At 36.2% G+C, this 25,356-nt stretch overlaps 1 protein-coding gene across 2 annotated transcripts in view; it reads left to right on the top strand.

Moving 5' to 3' along the window:
• Window positions 1-25,356, top strand: part of LOC102494379 (lysine-specific demethylase 5C) — a 57,391-nt gene that overhangs the window by 321 nt on the left and 31,714 nt on the right. For both annotated transcript variants that reach the window (XM_027767868.1, XM_027767869.1), the window contains exons 2-12: window positions 77-199; window positions 477-645; window positions 1,793-1,870; window positions 3,393-3,515; window positions 3,724-3,894; window positions 4,706-4,840; window positions 11,300-11,423; window positions 11,598-11,716; window positions 17,697-17,855; window positions 18,277-18,396; window positions 18,499-18,657. In XM_027767868.1, the coding sequence (XP_027623669.1) occupies window positions 496-645; window positions 1,793-1,870; window positions 3,393-3,515; window positions 3,724-3,894; window positions 4,706-4,840; window positions 11,300-11,423; window positions 11,598-11,716; window positions 17,697-17,855; window positions 18,277-18,396; window positions 18,499-18,657 (1,338 nt within the window). In that variant the 5' untranslated portion in view covers window positions 77-199; window positions 477-495. The remainder of the gene's footprint in view (window positions 1-76; window positions 200-476; window positions 646-1,792; window positions 1,871-3,392; window positions 3,516-3,723; window positions 3,895-4,705; window positions 4,841-11,299; window positions 11,424-11,597; window positions 11,717-17,696; window positions 17,856-18,276; window positions 18,397-18,498; window positions 18,658-25,356) is intronic.

Genomic DNA, 25,356 nt, shown 5'->3' on the forward strand with positions numbered 1-25,356 from the left:
CTGCCAGCTGGGATTTCCTAAGAAAAAACCCACGCTCCCATTAAATTTTTTTATGGCCCTTCCTTTTAATGCGCAGGCGTAAAGAGCGCAGTAGTTCCATTAAAAAAAAAGTTCCGGCAATACTATTTCTTCATTCTCAGTTCCCCTGGAGACGTATTTAATGTCAGTGAAGCAGCTCTCATCGGCTGGCTTTTCTCAGGTGAACGCCTTTCACTTTTTTGACTCATATACAAAACTCTCAGGTTTGGGAATAATTCAAGATCAGAGGAATTGATTTGATCCGCGGAGTGACACGCTTGTAAAAGACGGCAAAGCAGAGGGGTCAAGATGGTGGTTGTAAAACCGAGCGTGGTGTCGGTCGGTAAGCAGCTGCACGGATTAAATAGTAAGGGAGGAAGTAAAGTACGTTTGGTTTGTATTCTTTAGTGGAAAAAAGCTAAGTATTACTGAAGAAAGCGTAAATATTGTTTTTACAGCTTAGTACTCTTTCCGATCATGGAACGTGTTTTCGACGACTTTCTACCGCCGCCGGAGTGCCCTGTATTCGAGCCTACCTGGGCCGAATTCCGAGACCCGCTGGGCTACATAGCGAAAATCAGGCCCATCGCAGAAAAATCTGGCATTTGCAAGATTCGTCCTCCTGAGGTAAGCTTCAGAAGAAATATTAGGAAGAAAGAGGGGGTTTGAACGTGGGGTTAACTGTACTACTTCAAAGGGCCTTAGGTTTGTGCTACGTTCTCCAAGTTGTTAATTGAGTTGTTTCAGTAGTTCTTCATAACACGCCACGAAAATTCATATCCTATGCCTGATTCTTATGGGATTATAACAGCTTTATTTAGCTACAGATGTTATTTATGTTTGTACACTGTGCTGTCATTATCATTAATCTGTAATACAGAAATAGCTTTTCTATATTGAAACTGAAGAAAATATGGCATTCGAGATATTTGCTATATAAAAGAAAGGAATGATCAATTATATGATTTCATTTTGCTGTTAATCCCAGCACGTTTTCTTTCTCTCATCTGACTTGGGACGCTTTAAGGACAAAGATAAGAATGGGAGGTTATGTGGAATCCTTGCCATAGATAACATTGTTATTCCAGATAGAGGTCTCTCTTATTCTTGTGTACACTCAGCACTACCTACCCATTGATACAGGTAGAAATTGGCTCAGTTATGAATGCATAGTGTAAAAGAGCCTGGGTAATATCTTAAAAGTTTAAAATATCTAGAATATACATTAAGTATTTCCTCAGAATACTGCTTTTACCATCTTAGATACTCAACCTGACTACAACATTCGTTTTCTTCTCTTTGGATGTTTCGTGTTGTTTCAGCTTGTTTACATTGCTGGGAATAGGAAAAGACAATGACTTAGGTTTGAAAATAAAATAATTTCCTATCAATATGAGGTTTATCTTCATTTTAGTAAGGACATGTCTCATAACCCAAATAGCTTAGTTTGTATTTAGCTGTGCCTCATTATTTAAAAATTCATTTTAGCTGTGACTCATTATTTAAAAAATCATTTATAATCAGCCAGTAGGCCTAGAATTTTTGTTTTCCTTCTTTTGTTTTTGGAGCTTTTTTTAATGAAAGAAAGATAGTAGTAAGATATTTAGATGACTGGGGTTTTGTTTTTGCTTACAGTTACTTGATTATTAAATAATTAATTATTGTCTTGCAAATCTTAAAAGGGAGAGATTAAGGTAGAAACAAATGATACTAGTTCTCACAGCCTTCATCTATTGACATAATTACCAGGTTCTTTTTTTTCATTTACTTATAGGACTGGCAACCTCCCTTTGCAGTAGAAGTTGACAATTTCAGATTTACTCCTCGCATTCAGAGGCTAAATGAACTAGAGGTGAGATTAAGTGGACACACTTTTACAGAGGAAGCCAAGTTCTAATCTGTGTTCCTAATATTTTATAGCACTGGTTATTTAGAAATTTAGGCTTTGAAATCCAATGCAGTTAGTTCTAACCTCAACTTTATAATTTCCAAAAGTATTGACTTTGGAGACACTCTTCTATGAAATAGGTAATTATGGTCTGTAAAATGCTATGATGTGAATAAGGCTTTAAATTTCCAAAATGAGGTCCCCTAGGTTACAATTTTGTTAAAGCACTAAACTGCCACAGGGCTGATGGTAGTTTGAGTCCTAGACTTAGGAGCTTGAAAATCACTTTTGGCATATCTGTCTTTGCCTAAAAAAGAGAAGGGGTTATAGTCTATAGTTATATTGTGGATAGTATACCATCCTCCCTGGGGGAGATTTCTGATTTTTCTTCTGTGTTTCTTTCCAGTAAGCACACATGCCCTATGACAAAGGAAAAACAAAGAAAGAAAGAAAAAAATTTTAAAAATTTCTGAAATGAATGATTTAATTTTTTTTCTGAGGAATGGCTAAATTGAGAGCTATTAGGAAGTAGAGTCATACTTTCCCATTTGTTCTCCACATATCTACATATTTTATCACTTTGAATTTTCCTTGAGTTCTTTTTTCCTTAACAAAAGCAGAATACATTATAGAAATAGTGTCTTTTAAATTTCTAGTGTAATGCTGGCAATATTACATGCATTCTACTTAAATAAAATGGACCTTAAGAGATAAAGTTGTTTAAAGTATTAAGTCTAAATATTCAGCTTAGTATTATATGTGAAAAATATATATGAATGATTTGGCAGTTTCTGTTATTAGAATTTTGACTATGTTCAGTGACCAGACATTCCAGATGACTTGGAATAAGGAAGGAATAATTGAGGAACTGATTTGTTGTCCAAGTTTTGTTTTGCCTTTTTTTTTTTTTCTCAATTTGCTAGAGAGCATGTGTCATCACCAGTAAGAGAGAGAGAAAAAGAGAGAGTGAGAAAGCACAGCTCATGGTGAATGGTTGTGGTATAGCCCTGTTTCCTATATTCCCTCTCTTTGGGATTTTTGAGCTTGCTCGTACTTGCACCCAGAATATTTCTCAAACTGCCAGTTCCAGTACTTGAAATCACACATTAAATCACATGGGAGCCAGCCTCCATAACCACCTTACTGCTGGCCATAATAGCTAAAGTTTTTGAATTAGGTATGTATTTTAGTTTCTTTGATTATGTCTCTATACTCTAGAAGGGTACCTTAAGTCAAATGGTTTTTAAGCCCAAGCATAATTATTAGAGTTGAAGAATTTTAATTATAGACTTTTTATTCCTTACTCATCTTAAAGAGTCAGTTTATTTGACCTTTGTTAGATAACCATGATGAGTTAGGCAGTGAAGCCTAGGTGTAGAACATTAGAAGAGAACTGAAGGTGCTATGGAATAATACAAATCTACTTAAGACTGGACCAAATGTGAGTTAAAAAGTAAACCAACCTCATAGTGCTTCACTTTCCTAGGCCCAGACCACAGTGAAGCTGAACTATCTGGATCAGATTGCAAAATTCTGGGAAATCCAAGGCTCTTCATTAAAGATTCCCAATGTAGAGCGGAAGATCTTGGACCTCTACAGCCTTAATAAGGTAAAAGCCTTACAAAAGGAAAAGCAAGTTATATCCGTTGGCTGAAAAATCTTCTGTAATAGAATATTATACCTAGGTCTGAAAGAAGAGCCCAGCAGGATTTCTGTCTGGTTTTCATTCACAGTTACAGTTTTCAAGACCCATTGCTATTTTTTTGTCAGTCTCCACTCCACTCATAGGTCACCCATACTCTTCCTTTTCTTTTCAGGTTGTGACAGAGGAGGGTGGCTATGAAGCCATCTGTAAGGACCGTCGGTGGGCCCGAGTTGCCCAGCGCCTTAATTACCCACAAGGCAAAAACATTGGCTCCCTGCTACGATCTCACTATGAACACATTATTTACCCCTATGAAATGTTTCAGTCTGGAGCCAATCTTGTGGTGAGAACCTTAATCTGGTTTGAGTCTCATCTGATTTATTCCTGTTGCTTTTTCTTCTCTTTTCACGATTAGACTTTACTCATTCATAGTTAAGGTTTAGAGAGTCTGAGTCTTTTGATAAAAGTCAGAATTTGGCAGCAGTTGGCCCTGGAAAATATTTTGTATCTTGTTTGTATGAACAAATTTTATTATTGCTAGGGTAGTTAAATAAGAACTAGAATGTCCTTTTCCTCTATTTTAGGCTGGTGTCAACTAAGACCTTTTTGTAAAAGCAATAGTAGACTAGCAGTTAGTAGGTTGCCTGCGTAAAAAATCTAATTTTGTGAAATTGCTAATCTTCCTAGGGATTGTCTATTTAGAGGAGTCTTAGAGGGAAAAAACTTTGTATTACTTGTATTTAAAGAATAAGAACTGATTTAGCTGAATGATTTAAATAATTATAAATTTTAGATTTTAAGTTTGCAGACTTTTTTTACTTTATAAAAAAGTCAAAATACCTCATATATTTAGACACATATTTAATCTATGTAACCTATGTAACTTTTTAGTGTTTTTCAGATCAGGAATTAGAAGCACAAAAAAAGCTTCAGTATGCAGAATCAGATACAAGTGCAGGTTCAGATCTAGACTGACTATGCTCTTCTGCTCATTCATAGCCAAGGCTTATGTGTTTAGTCACCTGAGAAAACAAAAGGGATGGGTTTTTATAATTCAGGGCATTTTCTTTGTTAGAGGTTTAAGGTGAAGGGAATGCTTAATTATTTGTTAATCAGAAATGTGAATTAACTCCTGGCATAATTTTTTTATCTAGCAGTGTGACACACACCCATTTGACACTGAAGAGAAAGACAAGGAATACACACCTCACAGCATTCCCCTCAGACAGTCTGTCCAGCCTTCAAAGTTTACTAGCTATAGTCGACGGGCAAAAAGACTGCAGCCTGATGTGAGTATCTCTTTTTTTTTCCTCTCTATCTGGAGTTTTTTCTGGAATCCTATCTGCTATTGAAGAAAAATCTATTTCACCCATTTGACACTGAAGAGAAAGACAAGGAATACACACCTCACAGCATTCCCCTCAGACAGTCTGTCCAGCCTTCAAAGTTTACTAGCTATAGTCGACGGGCAAAAAGACTGCAGCCTGATGTGAGTATCTCTTTTTTTTTCCTCTCTATCTGGAGTTTTTTCTGGAATCCTATCTGCTATTGAAGAAAAATCTATTTCTATAACCTATTTTTTTAATACATAGTGGAAACAATCTAGAATTAATTGAATATAAATATGACATTTTATTCATGTGTATGGTTATGATATTTATATTGTAATTTTGCTTAAACAAAATTTTTTATAGCTTTTTTCTTTTTTATAGTTTTACTTTATAGCATGGACACAGGCTCTGTCCCAAAGAAAGACAAAGTGAGAAATCATCCCCACCCTGCATGATAATCAAGCTGCTAGGTTCAGGTCTTGATTGTGAAAGTTGCCATTGTGAGATCCAACCCACCTTAATGTCTGTGCCACCTACTGACCCCATTTTAACACATTTTAAAAGCAAACACATTTAATATAGTTTTTAGTTAATATTTGTGAATTTTCAAATGTTTTTTGCAAAACACTCTGAACAGTTTTCATTGTTTTATTAGCTACTGATTTTTGTTTGGTGATCTTTGTGGTGTTTAGGATGGGCCAACACAAGAGAGGCTCAGGAAAATGAAGTCCTAGACATAATATCACTCCATGCCATGTAGGGTTTTAGGGAAACACCAGCATTGATCAGGAGACAGAATTAATAGTAACAATAGGATATTCTAGGCCATGATCTTTATTGGGATTCCCACAGGAAAGGCAAGGCAAAATTGACAGTTTCAGATTGCCTAGTTTGGTAGATTCCAGGTTTTTAGTTATGCTAGTTGCCTTGCACCAGACCCTGGAATTATTAAAGCAAATGAAAATTGCCTCCTGGAGTTTGAGGTCAGAGTGGATTTGGCTCTGTGTTAGTAAGTGTATGTATTAAAGACAGGCTTCTGGCTGTACTCTTTGATGATCTCCTACGAACTGGCAAGAGTAGTTTCTCCTAGCCATTAAGATTTTTTTAACATATCAAACATCATAATATAAAGAAACTTAGAAAAAATTCAGTTTCATAATTTCTTATCTAATACAGCCTGTTTTTAATGTTCCATATATATTATTTTTGTAACATTTGAGTATGTTTCTCTGAATTTATATTTTTTTAAGAGAAATCTTTACTGTAATGCACTTTTTGGTTGCCAGAGAGACAAAGTGAGAAATCACTCCCCAGGGGAGATGGCCACGCCACAGTCCCTTCTTCTCCATCCTCTTCTGTGGATTTTGGGCATGGATGCACATCTGCTCAGCATGAGTTTTAAGCTGCCTGGTCTGGGACTTGAACCACGGTCATCTATGTGGAAGTTCAGCCATGTAGCCATTATGCCATCTCCTTGTCCCTGTTTCTTTCAAATATCTTAAGTAGGATGATTTGTGTATTGTAAGGTATTTTGTAAATAATCCTAATTATTTTATTTTTGTAATAGCTTGAGGGCACATGAAGGGAGATAGTGAGAGAGGCAGAAAGAAAGCAGTTTCCAGTGGGATGTGATCATACTACAATCCCTTCTACTCCCTTCCATCAGGAATTTGGGAGCATAATCAACATATGACTAGTGTAGTTTTCATGTCAGTGAGACTGGAACTCTAAACAGCGTGGTCTGCACATGTGGATAATAGCTCCTTTAACCACTAGACCAACAAACCAGCTCAATTCTAATAAAAATTAAATCTAGAAATATTTTAACATTGCAAAATAAAGCATAAAAAAGATAAGTAATTAGTTCATATTATTGAGGTTCAGCTAGATTCTGAATTTGCAATTTTAATTCTTTATAGAAAGAAGTCTTTTAAAAAATAGAAAAATTATCACATAAATAATTTAAAAAACAGTAAAGCGTGTTTGAAAATTCTAAGTACCAGCTAAGATTGCAAAACATTTTCAAGATCAAATGGGCATTTAGGTATTTTTTTTTTCCTAGGAAGTGGGTTGTCTTTTTTACTCAAAAAGATTTTTTTTTTTTTTTTTTGAGAGAGAGATTTTTGCTTTAGTGTGTATGTACTTGCTGGAGAGGCAGAAGAAACAAGAAATCAACCCCCTATGCTATATTCCTTCTCTTCCATTCTCTCAGGATTTTGTGCATGCATGGACACATGTCCAGTGTGAGTTTTAAGCTGCCAGATCCAGGACTTGAAATTGGTTGACTCCGTGGTTTCCAGTGACATAACCATTTCACCATTTTATGGCCCCTACTCAAAAGATTTAAAAATTTTTGGAAAACCCTGTGAGTGACTAAAATGAAAAATAGGGATAGTACTTCCAAAGCATTAAAAGGACAAATACTATAAATCAATTTACATAAAGCATAAACAAAGCTAGAGGAGATGGCCACACCACAATCCCTTCTCCTACATTTCTTCTTGGGATGTTGGGCACACATGCACATGTGCCTGGCGTGAGTTTAAGCCACTGAGTCCGAGACTCAAACTATGGTCGACTGCATGGAAATCCAGTGAAATAGCCATTATGCCAACTGCTGGTCCTCTAACTTCTTCTTATATTAACCCTATTGAATGAGTCAGAAGTGTTTAAACTCAGTTAAAATTCAAAATATTAAATAACTTCTTAGTTTTTTTTTTTTTTGGATGGGGGGAGAGGTTTTTGCTTGAGGGCGTGTGCAGAGAGATAAAAAAAGCAAGAAATCACCCCCAGGGTGGATGGCCACGCCGCAATCCCTTCTTCTCCATTTTCCTCTCAGGATCTTGGCCAACCATGCACATGCGCCTGGCCTGAGTTTAAGCCACCTGGTCAGGGACTCGAACCATGGTCAACTACGTGGAAGTTCAGTGACGCAGGCATTTACACTAACTGCTGGTCCCAATAACTTTAGTCTTTTGCACACAACTGATGAGGAAAGTCAGAATTTGTTAAGGATATGAGGACATGGGCAACATGCACTCTTGGTAGTAGTAGCAGGTTTTACTAAAATCATAATTTAAATATATATAACTGGGGCCAGCAGATGGTGTGGAGGTTAAGGCACTGGATGGACCCCAAGGCCAAGTGTGTGTTTTGAGTCCCAGACCCAGTGACTTGAAAATTAACACCAGGCATGTGTGAATGTTTGCCCAAAATCTTGAGAGGAGAGTGGAGGAGAAGGCATTGGGGTGGGCCAACCCCACAGAAGGTGATTTCTCACTCTGCCAACCCACTGAACCTTTTCTCTCCGGCAAGCAGACATGCTATAAAGCAAAATCTGAAAATAAATAAATAAATAAAACATAAAACCCAACAACAAATGAACAAATACAACCTCCTGTTAAACTTTTTACTCTATCTGAACAATATCACAAGTATATATGGATTTTACTATGTCAATCAGATCTTAAGTTATAAAGATGATTCAGCGACAATAAAGAGACATCAATACTTCAAAAAGAAGTATTTAATGTTTCTGACAGTTTCCTTCTTGTAAAAGGAACGTCACACCACCTAAGACCATAGAGAGAAATACCAGGGTTCATCAGGAGGCACAAGCACAGGCCATAATTTTTATCAAGGATGCTGCAGCAAAGGCAAGTCTGAGCAGTGTAGACATTTGAGGATTGGGTAGTTGGAATAGTATAATTCCACTGAGCTTTGGAGGATGGGGACTATCTGTAGGTATGTGGTACCTGGTCCTGGATTTATTTATTTATTTAATTTTTATTATTTTGGAGAAGTTTTTGCTATACAACATGTGTGCTCACCAGAAAGAGAGACAGAAAGCAAGAAGTCAACCCTCAGGGGAGATGGCCACACCACAATCCCTTCTCCATTCTCCTCTCAGGATCTTCGGCATGTACACAAATGTGCCCAGCATGAGTTTAAGCCACTGGCCGGGACTTGAACCAGAGTCAGCTACATGGGAGCCCAGTGACATAGCCATTGCACCAACTGCTGGTCTCCCTGGAGTGATTAGCAATGGGAAATACTGACTTTGTATGTGAAAATGAGATAAAGGGGATGTTTTAGGGTTTGGACTTAGGGTTTTTTGATTTATATGTGAAAGACTGATTGTTACCAATCTTGTTACCAACAGATTGTTTACTCTCTCGGTGTTAGCTGGCTCTGGGATGAGTAATAGGTCCTTCTCAAGATATTCAAACATTATGAAGTACACAGGATGAAAATATGGTTAATAAAATTAATTTTATTACTGTTTACAGTGCCCTACATGTTGGAAAAAAGCTCAGTGCTTTGTAAAAACAAAACCTGAGTTCAAATATTTCTGGGAAAATTATAAGCTTGAATTTCTTGGTGGTGGTACTGTGTTCTGACAAATATAGCATTAGACAGTTTCATCTTTGTGTGAAGATCCTGAAGTTTTTTGTTTTGTTTTGTTTTGTTTTTAAAGAATTTGGCCTTAGGGCATATGTGCTCACTGGAAGGAGAGCTACAAAGAGGACAAGTGTGAAATCACCCCTCTTCGGGAAGGGCACTCAACAGCTTTTTCTCCTCATTCTCTTGGTATTTTGGGCACATATACATACGTGCACTCAGCATGTCTTAAAGCCTCCAGGACTGGAACTCAAACTGTGGTCTGCCAGTGGTAGTCAAGTGACTTAACTCCACCTGCTGGCCCCAATCATAGAGTGTTTTTACATAGTGATGTTCCCACTCCATGTCTAGATTAAATGGTATAGCTGGTATAGCTTCAAAGATCTTATGGGACTGTTGTTGGATACATGATTTGATGTTTAATGAAATGTTACCCTGATACATGACTGTGTTCCCGTGTTTGAGCTTGTGAAATAAATGTTGCCCTTGCCCCAGTTTCTATGGACATAAAATAAAACCCCAACTTCAGCAGGTGGTGTGGTGGTTAAGGTGCTAGACTCTCATATGAAAGACCACAGTTCAAGTCCTGGACCCAGTGACTTAAATATCATGCCAGGTACATGTATGTGCATTCCTAAAATTCCAAGAGGAGAATGAAGGAGATGGTATTGCTGCATGGCCATCTCCCTAAGGGGTGATTCTCTCTCTCTCTCTGGTGAGCACCTGTGCCCTATGGTAAACATTAAAAAAAAAGAAAATCTCAAACCAAAAAAAAAAAGATGATTTTTTGTGTTTATATATGCATATGTTTTAAGGAAAGAATTCATATATTTTTAAGTGTAAATTTGTAAATAATAGAGGAATCTGTAACACAAATTGGTAAGGAGATTAAGGATTTAATTTAAATTATGTAAGATAAAAATTGTTGAATTATAAATAAAGTGTATCTCACAATGTCTAGTTAAAAAAAAAAGTACTGAAAAATGATATTTCTCTACAAAGTTGATCTCCATTTTCCCAGGTCTCTAATTACACTGTGGGGGAAAAAAAATTACTTAGAATGATCTGAGTTTTTTATTTTGTTTTGAGAGTTCTTTGCTATAGGGCACGTGTGCTCACCAGACAGAGACAGAGACAGAGAGACAGAAGACGAGAAATCATCCCCTGGGGTGGATGGCCACTCCACAATCCCTTCTCCTCTATTCTCCTCTTGGGATCTTGAGCACACATGCACATGTGCCCAGTGTGAGTTTTAAGCCACTAGGTCCAGGACGTGAACCACAGTTGACTACATGGGAGTCCAGCGACATAGCCATTACACTAACTGCTGGTCCCATGAATGATCTGAGTTAATAGCCTACCAGAGAGAAACAGAGAGAGAGGGAAAATGAGAGAGCAAACTGCCAGATCCAGTACTCAAACCTCAGTTGACTATGTGTTAGTCATTGTTTCAACTACCACGCCACCTTCTGGCTCCTATAGTATTATTTTACATCTTTCATGCCACCAGAAAAACTAACGAAAGAATTATCTTCCAGATCTTTCTATTCATTTGCTCCTGTCTTGTCACTCCTTACTAATAGGTAAAGATACGTAATTAATAAATACTTAAAAAAAAAAAAGTTCTGTCCTCAGGTTAAGGTAGAGTGGTTAAGGTTCTAGACTCCCACATGGTTGACTATGTTTGAGCTGTGAACCTGGTGGTTTAAAAATCATACTGGGTGCTTTTGTATGTGCGCCTCTGAGATGAGAGTGGAAGAGAGGAAATTGTAAGTATGGCCCATCTACCTAGGGGATAATTTCTCACTTTCTCTTTTCTCTGTCTCTGGTGAGCACATGCATTCTATGGCAAAAACTCTTAAAAAAGATAGTCTAGCTGATTTCATTCTGTGTGACTTTATTTGCTTGTTGATAGGCCATAGGATGGTTCTCAAATATGAAAGTCTAGATCTTGCCTAGAAAATGCTATGTCCATACATGTGAAATTTACTTCCTTCTTTAAATCTCTTTTAATAGCCAGAGCCTACAGAGGAGGACATTGAAAAGAATCCAGAGCTAAAGAAACTACAGATATATGGGGCAGGCCCCAAGATGATGGGCTTGGGCCTCATGGCTAAGGACAAAACTTTGCGCAAGAAAGGTAGGATTTAACAGGCTGAGACAGAATGAGGGGTTACAGTATTAAAAGTACTAAAATATTCTCTCTTCCGTGGGAGAGAGAGTTTGTTTACATTGATACAGGGGAAATTTGTTTTCATAGTTTTTTCTGACTTCATGGATAAAGAAGGGATCATATGCTCCCCTAATGTTACAGGGAAGGAAGAATCAAGAGGAGATGAAAAGGTGTCATTATCATTGTCTAAAGAGGACAGCCTAGAGCCTTGTACCGAGATGACCACGAGGCTGCAGAAGAATCATAGCTGTACCCAGTTTGTAAGGACTCTTTTATGGTTTTGTAAGCCTCTAGTTTTTCTTGTTTTGCTTTAAGATAGCATGATCCTCCTCTTGTATCCTCCTGAGCATCTGGCATTACAGTCAAACATTGTCTCTATATTCAGCCTTTAAGTTGACTGGAAATCGATCTTGGGCTTTCCATATGGTACCAGTCTGTCAAACATGGCATCTTAGCACAAACCACTGCGGCTAGGCCTGGAGAACTATTTTGATCTTAGATAAAACCAAAGATTAGATAAAACCTAAAAGTCAAACCTAATTTCTTGAACATTTTCTGCTTACTCCTGAATCCTTTCTCTAAAAACAGATCAATGACCTTGAAGTGTAATAAAATTATTCAGGATGTTGAAGTAAGGAGCAGAGTTCCTGTATAGAATTTTCCATTAAACTAAGCATTTTCTTTTCAGTTTAAATTTGAGGGAGCTTTTTTTTTCTCCCCGCTCAGTGTTTCAGGTCACCCAGACATCATATTTACATAATATTTGATTGTTGAAAAAGTCATGATGCATTTTTACAAGGAACAATAGAAAAAAAATGCCATGACATTTCTGAAAACCTAGTAGTGCCTCTCTTGTATAAAGTTTTATTTTTGTTGTCATCATCTTTTTTTTATCCTTTTTCCTACACCTTACCTGAAAGATTTTTATAATCACTTAAATGTTTTAAAATGGTGCATTTCCTTTTGTGATTCTCTTTTCTATATAGCTAATATAATCTTGTTTTGGTAATTTTTGTTTTCTCTCATGTAATTTGATTTTCCAGAATTATACCCTTTTACTTTGAGCTCTAGATGCCTGTATTTCTCTAGTTATCTTCATCTGATCGCTATTAACTTATCTTTATTACCTATTGTGTCTTCAGTTACCTCTCTATTGCACTTTTTTCTATTCATTTAGGTTTTGCCATAGGGCATATGCTCTTACTGGAGACAGATGGAGAGGAGAGAAATCACCCCTTCAGGGGGATGGCCACTCTGCATTCCTTTTTTCTCCACATGTGCATGCGTTCACACACATATGCACACAAATGCACCTGTGAGATTTTTTTTTTAACCTGACATGATTTTTAAGCTCCTAGGTCTGGCACACTCAAACCTTGGTTAGCAAAGTGGGAGTGCAAGTCTTAACCACCATGCCACCTACTAGCTCCTTTTGTCGTACATCTTAAGGATTATCACAAGGTAGATCTTGTCATCTAGTTTTGGAGCCTGGAGACCATGACTTTTGTTCTACCAACTGATCAACTAGTTCTGTTTTATTTTTTACTGCAATATAATGTGCATATGCAAAAATTCGTGATTGATTTTGCATATTGCATATTCTTTTCTCTGTTGGCTTTGTTCCAGTGTTATAGTTAAAAAATTCATTGTATTGTATGAGTTTTCATTGTTTTCCTGTCCTGGATTTTTTATATACATATTTTTTTTTTCAATTTTGGTGCTATTGCAAATAATACTACAATGAATATTAGAATGATATACCTTTACGTAACATGTAGACATTTCTTTGTATATGTAATTAGAATTGGAATTGCTGTGACTAAGGTTATACATAGGCTCTTTTAAAAAATGGTTGACCAATTTACTACTAGTAATGGATGACAGTTCAAGTTGGTGCACATCCTCACTAGTAATTAGAATGGACAATTTTGTTTTCCTTCAGTCATTCTGGAAGATACCTGAAGATATTATACTTTTTATTTGCATTTCCCTGGATTATGATTTTTTTTATATTGAATACGTAGTATTTACTACTAGTATTCAAATGAATACTAGTAAACTTTTCATTAGAATAATAGTTTAACTTGCCATCTTCACCAGTTTTTAAATTTAATTTTGTGATTTCTTATTCACATTTAATTGATGTATTTGTCTATTGCACACAATATGGCTTTTCAAACTATGCAGTAGTATGTGATATCGAGGATATTACCGTGTATATTACTTTCAATAAAAAACTTACATTCATATTTTTAAGACTGACTTTATAAAGTCTGTTGTTTATAACTCTCTGAAGTCTTTGTTTTTTACTGGCAGATGTGCATATATATTATGTACACATTTATGTATGTGCGTGCATGTGTTTATGTTTCTACCTTTGTATCTTTGTATGTATGTGTTACATTTTTTCAATCCAGTCATCAGTTCTTGGACACTTAGAATGTTTAAGTATATATATGTACACACATATATACACAGTCAGCACATTTTCTTCTATCTCTTATTCTGTGATTTAGCTTTACTCTGTTTACTGATTTACTTCTTTATTTTCATCGAGTACTCCATCCTGTTCACTGCCAGTAGTCTTTTCAAAAGTGAATCTGTCTTGCTAAAATTTACTAGTTTGTTTTCTTTTTAAATAGATTTTTAGTGTGTTTTTGTAGTATCAGCGAAGCCCAAGGTCTGAGGACTTTTTTTTTTTTTTTTTTTTTTTTTTTTTTTTTGTTTTTGGGGTGTTCTCTTTCTTTAGGTTTTGCCATAGGGCATATGCTCTTACTGGAGACAGATGGAGAGGAGAGAAATCACCCCTTCAGGGGGATGGCCACTCTGCATTCCTTTTTTCTCCACATGTGCATGCGTTCACACACATATGCACACAAATGCACCTGTGAGATTTTTTTTTTAACCTGACATGATTTTTAAGCTCCTAGGTCTGGCACACTCAAACCTTGGTTAGCAAAGTGGGAGTGCAAGTCTTAACCACCATGCCACCTACTAGCTCCTTTTGTCGTACATCTTAAGGATTATCACAAGGTAGATCTTGTCATCTAGTTTTGGAGCCTGGAGACCATGACTTTTGTTCTACCAACTGATCAACTAGTTCTGTTTTATTTTTTACTGCAATATAATGTGCATATGCAAAAATTCGTGATTGATTTTGCATATTGCATATTCTTTTCTCTGTTGGCTTTGTTCCAGTGTTATAGTTAAAAAATTCATTGTATTGTATGAGTTTTCATTGTTTTCCTGTCATGGATTTTTTATATACATATTTTTTTTTTCAATTTTGGAGCTATTGCAAATAATACTACAATGAATATTAGAATGATATACCTTTACGTAACATGTAGACATTTCTTTGTATATGTAATTAGAATTGGAATTGCTGTGACTAAGGTTATACATAGGCTCTTTTAAAAAATGGTTGACCAATTTACTACTAGTAATGGATGACAGTTCAAGTTGGTGCACATCCTCACTAGTAATTAGAATGGACAATTTTGTTTTCCTTCAGTCATTCTGGAAGATACCTGAAGATATTATACTTTTTATTTGCATTTCCCTGGATTATGATTTTTTTTATATTGAATACGTAGTATTTACTACTAGTATTCAAATGAATACTAGTAAACTTTTCATTAGAATAATAGTTTAACTTGCCATCTGCACCAGTTTTTAAATTTAATTTTGTGATTTCTTATTCACATTTAATTGATGTATTTGTCTATTGCACACAATATGGCTTTTCAAACTATGCAGTAGTATGTGATATCGAGGATATTACCGTGTATATTACTTTCAATAAAAAACTTACATTCATATTTTTAAGACTGACTTTATAAAGTCTGTTGTTTATAACTCTCTGAAGTCTTTGTTTTTTACTGGCAGATGTGCATATATATTATGTACACATTTATGTATGTGCGTGCATGTGTTTATGTTTCTACCTTTGTATCTTTGTATGTATGTGTTACATTTTTTCAATCCAGTCATCAGTTCTTGGACACTTAGAATGTTTAAGTATATATATGTACACACATATATACACAGTCAGCACATTTTCTTCTATCTCTTATTCTGTGATTTAGCTTTACTCTGTTTACTGATTTACTTCTTTATTTTCATCGAGTACTCCATCCTGTTCACTGCCAGTAGTCTTTTCAAAAGTGAATCTGTCTTGCTAAAATTTACTAGTTTGTTTTCTTTTTAAATAGATTTTTAGTGTGTTTTTGTAGTATCAGCGAAGCCCAAGGTCTGAGGACTTTTTTTTTTTTTTTTTTTTTTTTTTTTTTTTGGTCTTTGGGTGACAAGTACATGGATTTTTTTTTTTTTTGGCTATTGGGTATGTGCACTTGCTGGAGAAAGAAAAGGTGAGGAAAAGTGAGAAATCACACCTAGGAAAATGGTCATGCCACAATCCCTTCAACCCCATTCTTCTGGAATTTTGGACATAGCGTGCACATATACTCAGCAATGTTATTTTCAAGCTCCAGGGTCCAGGACTTGAATGACAGTTGGCCCTGTGGGAGTCCAGCATCTTAACCATCATGCTGCCTGCTGACCCCTATAGACTTTTATTAATGTGTCTGTTCTTAGGAGCTATTACTTGGTAGACTATCTCAATTGTTGTCCAAACTGAATACATTCTTTACAGTGCAAATAAACACTTAGTAAACTTTTCAGGAGAATAACAGAAATAAATGATTTTTTATGTTAAACTTATCATCTGTACCACTTTTCTTTTTAAATTTGATTTAATGATTTCTCATTCACATTTAGTTGTAGTTCTTCTCTGTAGCACATAATATGACTTTTCAAAGTACACAGTAGTATGTTAAATTGAGGATATTACCATGTATGTCACTTTTAATAGAGAATTTTACGTTCTTATGTCTGTTAATTATTTTTTCTGAGCCCCTCCTACTCATTCTCTACTCTCTAACCACCTATCCCCATATAGTTTTTTTACACTTTCCCTCCCAACTATTATATCTTTGCATTTTTCAATTTCTGCCAGAATGCAGATCTTCAGTATGTATTGAGCAGGGGTTTACAGTGTATGTCTTCTATAGTCTGGCTTATTTCTCTTACCATTAAATCTTCTATAGTCACCTACTTTGTATCAAGTGATAGGATTTCATTGTTTGTTATGACCGAATTGTGTGGCGGAGTATAGTATTCCATAATGTACTAGTGTCAGAGGTTTTCAATTTAGTCACCAGTTCTTGGTATGTAAGTTGTTTCTGTGTCTTAGGAGTTGTGAATAATATTGCAATAAATATAGGTGTGCAATTTCATGTTTGCCATAATGGCCATGCCAATTTAGAATCCCAGCAGCAGCACAGGAAGGTTCCCCTTCTACCATAGCCTTGCCAGTCCTAATCATTCTTTATTTTCTTGATCCAAGTCATTCTGACCTGGTTAAGTGGTATCTAAGTATGCTTTTGATTTGTGTCATCCTTATGATAAGAGATGTTGGAAAGTGATGCCAGCAGATGGCGTAGCGGATATGTCACTGGACTTCCACAGGGCCGACTGCTGTTTGAGTCTCTGATTCAGTGGCTTTTAACTCACACCTTGCGTGTGTGTTCACATGCCCAAGATCCAATGAGAACAGAGGAAAACAGATTGAGACACAGCCATTCACCTGGAGGGTGATTTCTTTGTTACAACTCACTGTCTGTCTTTCTGTCTCTTCTTCCCACCCCCCCCCCCCCCCCCCACAATCATACATGCCCTAAAACAAAGAACTCTTAAAAAAATAGGAGATATGTTGTCTATTATTTTCTTCTGCACTTTGACCATTCATTGCAGACTATATAGGGAACTCAAGGAGCTCATCTGCAAAAGAATGAATAATCCTATTAAGAAATGGTCAGATTAATTAAATAGACAACTCTCTAAGAGTTATTTGTATCAGTTATTTTGTTATACCAGTTATTATTAACTGAATGTAGCTAAATTTTCTTTGTTCTTTTATGTAATTCTCAAATTATTTAGTTCACATTAAACAGCATGTGGGAGTCTGTTTTATAGCTTCAAGAACACATAGATATAGTTCTGTTATGAACATATTACATCATTTTGTAATTTTTTTTTTTGGCCATATAATAAACTCATGAGTAGTACTTTGCATAATCATTGACTGGTAGTAAGTATTTGCAATGAAATAACTGGAAACCTGAGTTCAGGTATCATGATACAGAAAGATTACATTTTTACTTTCTTTTTTCCTGGTAGTTTAACTCATATGTTTGCCGAATATGCTCCCGAGAGGAGGAGGATGATAAGCTGCTTCTCTGTGAAGGTTGTAATGACAATTACCATATTTTCTGCTTATTGCCACCCCTCCCTGAAATTCCCAGAGGGTTATGGAGGTGCCCGAAGTGTATCCTTGCGGTAAGGCCTGTCCATTCATGTTTTTATTTCAGCTCTTGGTCATTTTTTTTCTAATCTGCTTTCCTGGGTTTAAGAGAGACTAGCAAGTTAGGTCCCTGCTCTTTTCTAAATTAGTATTTCAGCTAAATTTTGAATAGCTGTTAGTATAGTAATATGTCAATATGGTAGGACAGACTAGCTGAAGGATCACAGACACTTAAGTGAACTGGTGAGAAGGGACGTGATCCAGATGATGAAGAACAAGACAAGGAAATATTTTTATAGTATATTAAAGAGACTTTACCCCTTAGAAATACATAAAGAAGTGGATTTATAAAATGAGATACTAAATGCAGTCTAAAGGACTTCTCCCCTCTAACTACTAGATCTTTTTAAATTTTGTCACCTTTTGTCTGTCTCCCTGAAATATTTCTCTTTTCAGGAGTGTAAGAGGCCTCCAGAAGCTTTTGGTTTTGAGCAGGCTACTCAGGAGTATACTTTGCAGAGTTTTGGTGAGATGGCTGATTCCTTCAAGGCTGACTACTTCAACATGCCTGTACATGTATGTGACCAAGGGCTGGATGCATAGAGATTGGTGGCCTGGCGGCCATAGTTTCATGCAGACATGGAGTCAAAATGTCATCTTTTACACCTGTTTTCACAGATGGTGCCTACAGAACTTGTTGAGAAGGAATTCTGGAGGCTGGTCAGCAGCATTGAGGAAGATGTGACAGTTGAGTATGGAGCAGATATTCATTCCAAAGAATTTGGTAGTGGTTTTCCTGTCAGCAGTAGCAAACAAAATCTGTCGCCTGAAGAGAAGGTAATATGTTTGGTTGTTCATTTTCACAGTGTGACTGGGGAAAGTCAGTTTAGCATATAATGCCGTCTGTTATTACAGGTTCTCCTCTGTAGTGTTTTTACATCTGAGGGATAAGAATGAAGTTTGGTGCTCTTGGATAATCTGTCAGTGAGTCATTTGGACAGCCTTCTTTTTTCTCTCTGTGTGAGATTTTGATATTATCATAGTATTCTTTAATCTGTCTGATGTTGGAAATAGCTACCTTCTGGTTATTTGTGTTAGACTAGTGCTTTGATCAGTTTATCTAAGGGTTTGAAATGACTAGAAAGATCTCGGGAATTGTCCTCATTAAATTTACTAGTTTGTCAACATCTATAATCATGGATTAGTACAGAAACTGCTAATTTTATCCTTTGTTATAAGGTCGTTTCTTTTATTGGAGACAGATCTAAATTTTGACTATTTTTTACTGAGTGGAGAGCCAGAAATAGGATGATGGACTGACCTTTTCAGGAGAAGCTAAAAAAACCACCATTTTTTGGCCCAGCCATTTTGTTGAAGGTAGTATGTCATTGTATCACAGTAGCGAAGCAATGTGGAAGGCCAGGGGTTTGGATCCTGGTTGACAAAATGGGTCAATTACAGACATGTCCAGGATCCTTGCTGGCTAGAAGACACAGAGAATTGTGGCATAGTAAAACCCATTCAAGGCTGATTTCTCCTGTCTAAGGCAAGAAAAAAGGAAAGGAAAGAGGGAGTGACAAAAGATGCACAGAAAAAAATCTTAGAAACATAATCATTCTCAGGCCATCTGGTGGTATAGTGGTTAAGGTAGCTGGGTCTCATATGTCTATGTTTCAAATCCTGGACCTAGCAGCTTGAAAAAGACACTGGTGTTCATGCTTGTGTATATATACCCTAAATACTGAGAATAGAATGGAGGAGAAGGAACTACTGCATGACCATCCCCCTCCAATGCAATGCCTTCTCACTTTTTCTTTCTCTCTTTGTTTCTCCCAGTGGACATAGATGCCCTCCCTCAAACTCAAAAAAAAAAAAAAGTGTCATCATATATAAATGTGGAAATTGAAGAATGTTTTCTATAGTTGTTCTTTTACTGTGTTGACCAGAGCCAAGAGAATTAATTTGTCTTTTTTATGTAGATTGAACTTAGTGAGAAAGTTGATGTTCAGTTAAATTAGCCTGGTTAGGAGATGAGACTGAAATTTTCAGGAAGGCTTATCAGTTTTTAATGGATATGTATTTTTCAACTGTTTATGGACATGTTCTATATAATAGAACTTAACGAATCTTTCTAACAGTAATACTTTGCTTATTGTTAGCTTGTTTTTAGGTTTTTGGCATAGGGCACATGCGCTCCCTGGAGATAGTGGTTGATGGAGGGAAGTGAAAAAAAATCACTTCCTCAGAGGGGAGAGCCATACAGCAATCCCTTTTCCTCCATTCTCCACTCAGTATGCTGGGTACACACTTGATCCTAGTGTGATTTTTTTTAAGCCGTTGGTCCAGGACTTGAACCATGTTTGACCTTGTAGGAGTCCAGTACCTTAGTCACTATGCCTCTTACTGGCTCTGCTTAATATTTTGAATAGACATATCTACTGTGGAAAATTGAAATGGTAAATCAAGAAAAGAGAAATCATCTGTACCCTCCATTGGTTCCATACTTGATATAAGGTTGATTTGAGTAATGTAGGATTTGGGGTGCCAGTCTTCATTTTTACTTTACTAATAACCTCCTTCTGACCTTACTGAAAGCATAAAATGTTAAAACATTTTTAAAATTTTATGTGTATCATACACTATATTCTTTTTTTTTTAAAAAAGTTTTTGTCTTAGAGCTAATGCATTTGCCAGAGAGACAGACAGTGAGAAGGAAAGTGAGCAGTCACTCCTATCCCCCTGGGGGGATGGCCATGCCACAATCCTTTCTCCTCCATTTTCGACTCCCAGGACCTTTGGCATGCACACATAGACACACAACGTAAGTTTCAAGCCACAGGTCTGGGACTTCAGCTATAGTCAGCCATGTGGGAGTCCAGTGATATAACTTCTACTCACTCCATCTGCTAGCCCCATATACTGCATTCTTAAAGTAAAGCAAGCTAGGGAAAAGAAAATTTTATTATTGAAGAAAAGTTGCATTTAAGTAGACCTGTATGACTCATTCCGATGTGTTTAAGTATCAGCTTATTAATTAGCTTTTTTATATAAGAAAAAAATCCTATGATATTTTGAAACCATAACGCATAGTATTAACACTTTGTTATGGTTTGGATGATATTAGCTCCACAAAGTTTCAAGTTTTAGAATTCGTTATTGGGAAGTGGTGAGAACTAGTGGGTGAGACCTAGATTATGTTTTTTTTGTTTGTTAGTTTGTTTTTTTAGTTTACTTATTTTTATTTATTTATTTACATTCATTCACTGTACATCATTATAGCATACAAAATGAGATTTTTCTGTTCACAGTACACTGTATATTGGCTCAATCAAGCACATCAACATATGTGTTATTGTCAACAGATAATTTTCCATTTTCTGTTTTCTGTATGTAAGTGCTGAGGGGTGGTGAGGCCTATTCAGCAGTGTTTGGGTCTTGGAGGCACTATCCTTATGGATAGATTAATGAATTTGTAGGAGGGAGGGAGTTCTCATTCGTGTGGGAATTGGTCAGTTTCCTCCTTAGTAGATTGTTATAAAATAGGATGGCAGCTCGCCAGTCGATTTCTCTCTTTACGTGTGTTTGTTGATCTCCCTGTTTCTAGATACCAAATTTTTTTTTTTTTGAGAGATTTTTCGCTATAGGGCGCATGTGCTCGCCAGACAGAGACATAGAGACAGAAAGTGAAAAATCACCCCCCAGGGGGGATGGTCACGCCGCAGTCCCTTCTCCTCCATTCTCCTCTCGGTATCTTGGGCACGCACGCACACGCGCCTGGCGTGAGTTTTAAGCCACCGGGTCCGGGACGTGAACCGCTGTCGACTACGTGGGAGTCCAGCAACATAGCCATTACACTAACTGCTGGTTCCCTCTAGATACCATATTTGATGTACTGTCACAGGCTAGGCAGATGCTGGTCCCATATTCTTGAACTTTCCAGCCACCAGAATTATGAGTCAAATAAAACTCTATTCTTCATAAATGAAAAATGAATAGATAAATAAATAAAGCGTAGTATTAGGTAATATTTATAAACCTACACTTGAACTTAGGAAAACTTTAAAAACTTAAAAAAATTTTCTGATTAAATACACCTATGTGTTTTTGTTTTTCTACAAGTCATATTTTCCAGCTTTTGCCCTCTACCCCAGAAGAATCAATTGTTATAAATATGTAATTTTCTTCAAATTATTGATGATATTTAATATATGTAATTTTTAAAAGCATGGTAGCTGAATTTTAATGAAGCTTTGTAATTGAATTATGCATACTTCTCACTTGATAGCTCCCTACTGTTACACTTGAATATTCATGTGTATTGTTGCTTATGATTTTTAGTTTTTTGAGAGATTTTTGCTATAGAGCATGTGTGGTTGCCATAAAGAGAGAGAGACAGAGAGACAGAAAGTGAGAAATCACCTCACGCTACAGTCCCTTTTCTATTCTCCTTTCAGGATCTTGGGCACGCATGCACATGTGCCTGACATAAGTTTAAGCTACCAGGTCAGGGACTCAAGCTATATGGGAGTCCAGCGACGTAGCCATTACACAATCTGCTGGTCTCTGTTGCCTAGGTTATATGATAAAATTTTGGTATAGTATTTCATGCTGATACTATTTGATAATGTATCATTTTTCTGTTGGGTTGCTTAGTAAACTTCAGTTTTTCTTTCATTATTGATTTCAAGTGTTACGTTGTTGTGGGAGAAAGTTTTGATCTCTGCATTTCTAAAAATTTATCAATACTTATTATTATTATTATTTTTTTTTTTGAGGAGTTTTTGCACATGCGCATACCAGAAAGACTGAGAGATAGAGACAGAAAGCCAGAAATCACCCACTAGGGGGATGGCCGCACTGAAATCCATTCTTCTCTTGGGATCTTGGGCACAGTTTGCACATGCGCATGCCAGAAAGACTGAGAGATAGAGACAGAAAGCCAGAAATCACCCACTAGGGGGATGGCCGCACTGAAATCCATTCTTCTCTTGGGATCTTGGGCACACACGCACATGCACCCGGTGTGAGTTTAAGCCACTAGGTCTGGGACTTGAACAGTGGTTGACTCCATGAGAGCCCAGCAATGTAACCATTACACTAACTGCTGGTCCCTATAAATACTTACTTTATGATTTGTGGTTTAAATGGGGAATGTTTCATTTAGACTCTACAACAATGAATTCTGTTTTTGTTGAATAGAATACATTGGTTTGTATTTGCTTGGTCTAATTTGTTTTCTCTATTCAGGTTCTCTATTTTCTTACTGATCTCTGTCTTGTTTCTTATATCCATTCTTGAAAGAAGTGACTAAAGTCTTCCAACTGTTATTGTAGAACTGTATCTGTTCTGTCAGTTTTTGCCTGATTTATTTTAGTATTTTTTGCTTGATTTATTTTGGTATTGTTTTTAGGTATATATATCATGGTTGTATTGAATGGATGATTGGGTTATTTTATCAGTGCATAATGTCATCTTTGTTTGTTGAAAGACTTTCTGATTTATTTGATTGTGATAGATGCACTCAACTCTTTGATTACTGTTAACATGAAATACATTTTTTTTCATTTATCTTCAAGATTCATTATATAAACAGATCATGTCTTTTTTACTATTCTCCAGGTTGGCCTTTTAATTGATTTCAATCCATTTTCTTAAGAGATACTTGCTAAAAATGAAGGAATTAATTCTTCTTTTTCCCCTTATATCTTACCTTTTGAATTCCCTCGTTACTACTACTTTTATTTCAGATTTTCTTTTTGTATCATTTGATTCTTTCTCATTTCTTTTTTGTTTTTTATTTTTGTTTACTTTTTTGTTGTTGTTTGTTTCTTTTTTGTCTTGCTATAAGACATGGGTACTCATGGGTGAAAAGAGAGAGGAATCATGATAAATCACTTCCCAGGAGGGATGATCAAACTGTAATCCCTTCTTTTCCTTTCTTCTTGAGACTTTAAAAACAAACATATGCTCATGTGCCTGGCGTGAATGTCAATCCACTAGGTCCAGGGCTCAAACTATAGGATCCAGCACTTTTACTACCATGCCACCTGCTAGCCCCATATGTATCCTTTAGTTGAGTTCTGCCACTTAGATTGCACATGTAAGTAAGATCATACATAGGTATTTGTCTTTCTTTGCCTAGTTCATCTGACTTAATATAATGTCTTCTTGGTGCATAGTTTTTTTTTTTTTTTTTTGGACAAAGAAAGTTCAGGATTTGTGTTTTCTTATTGGTATTCCATTGGATTGGATTGTTGAAAAAGTATTTTTCTCTGCAAAAATACATCATGACTTTTCCGACAACCCAATACATGTATGCTTCATTTTTGTTTGTTCTTTTTAATTGTGCTAGAGCATGTATAGTAGCCAGAGAGAAAGAGAGAAAGAAAATGAGAAGTCATCCTCTGGGGGAATGATCATGCCATAATTCCTTCTCTGTTTTTCTCTCAGAATTTTTTGCCTGCATATGTGCCCAGCATGTTTCTCAAGTTGATTAGTCCTGGACTCGAGCTGCATAGTTAGCCATATGACTTCCAATTATCTTAACAACCTTGTCTCCAAATATGTACCACATTTTCTTTCTTCATTCATTCATTGATGAGTTAGGTTGATTCAGTATCTTCGTTATTGTGGATAATGCTGCAGTGAACGTGGGAATGTGTACAACTGTTAAGCGTCGTGATTTCAGTTTCTTATTTATGCCTCATAGTGGGATTGCTGGGTCATAATGTTATGCTATTTTTAATTGGAGAAATTCCATGCTGTTTTCCAGATGACTCTACTGATTTATAGTACAACAAACAACGTATAGGGCTTTGTTCTTTTTGGTTTTAGGCCTTTCTTTAGTAGCGGATTTTAAATTACTAATTCAATTACTAATTCCTAAGTTTTGGGTTTTTTCTATTTATTGTTAATGGTCTGTTCAGATTTCCAGATTGTGATTCAAAATTGTTAGTTTGCTTACAAGAATTTACCAGTTTCTTCTAGGTTGTTAACTTTGTTTTTAGCAGTAATGTTTAAATAGATGTCACTTATGATCTTTCCTTGTCATTCATTTATTTGTGTTTTTGAGAGATTTTTGCTATATGGCACATGTGCTTGCCAGAGAGACAGAAAGTAAGAAATCCACGCCTCTCCCCAAGGGGAGGTGGCTGTGCTGCAGTACTTTCTCCACTTGAATCTTTGACATATGTGCACATGTGTCCAGCGTGAGTTTTAAGCCACCAGGTCAAGGACTCGAACTATAGTCAACTACATGGGAGTCCAATGATGTAACCACTATGCCATCTACTGGTCCCTCTTAAGAGCCTTCCTATTTCTGTTTTATCAGTAGTAGTATTTCTTTTATTTTTGATTTTTAGTATTTTTCTTTCTTAACAATTCTAACTAAGAGTTTGTTGATTTTCTTTTTAGAAAACCAACTCTTTATTTTGTTCTTCTTTCATTTATTTGAGCTCTGATCTTTGTTATTTTCTTTCATCTGCTCAATTTAGACCTCATAGGTTCTTCCTTTTTATTTCCTTGAGGCCTAACACT

Source organism: Tupaia chinensis, unplaced genomic scaffold (genome assembly GCF_000334495.1).
Source record: "Tupaia chinensis unplaced genomic scaffold, TupChi_1.0 Scaffold144814_1, whole genome shotgun sequence".
NCBI lineage: Eukaryota > Metazoa > Chordata > Mammalia > Scandentia > Tupaiidae > Tupaia > Tupaia belangeri.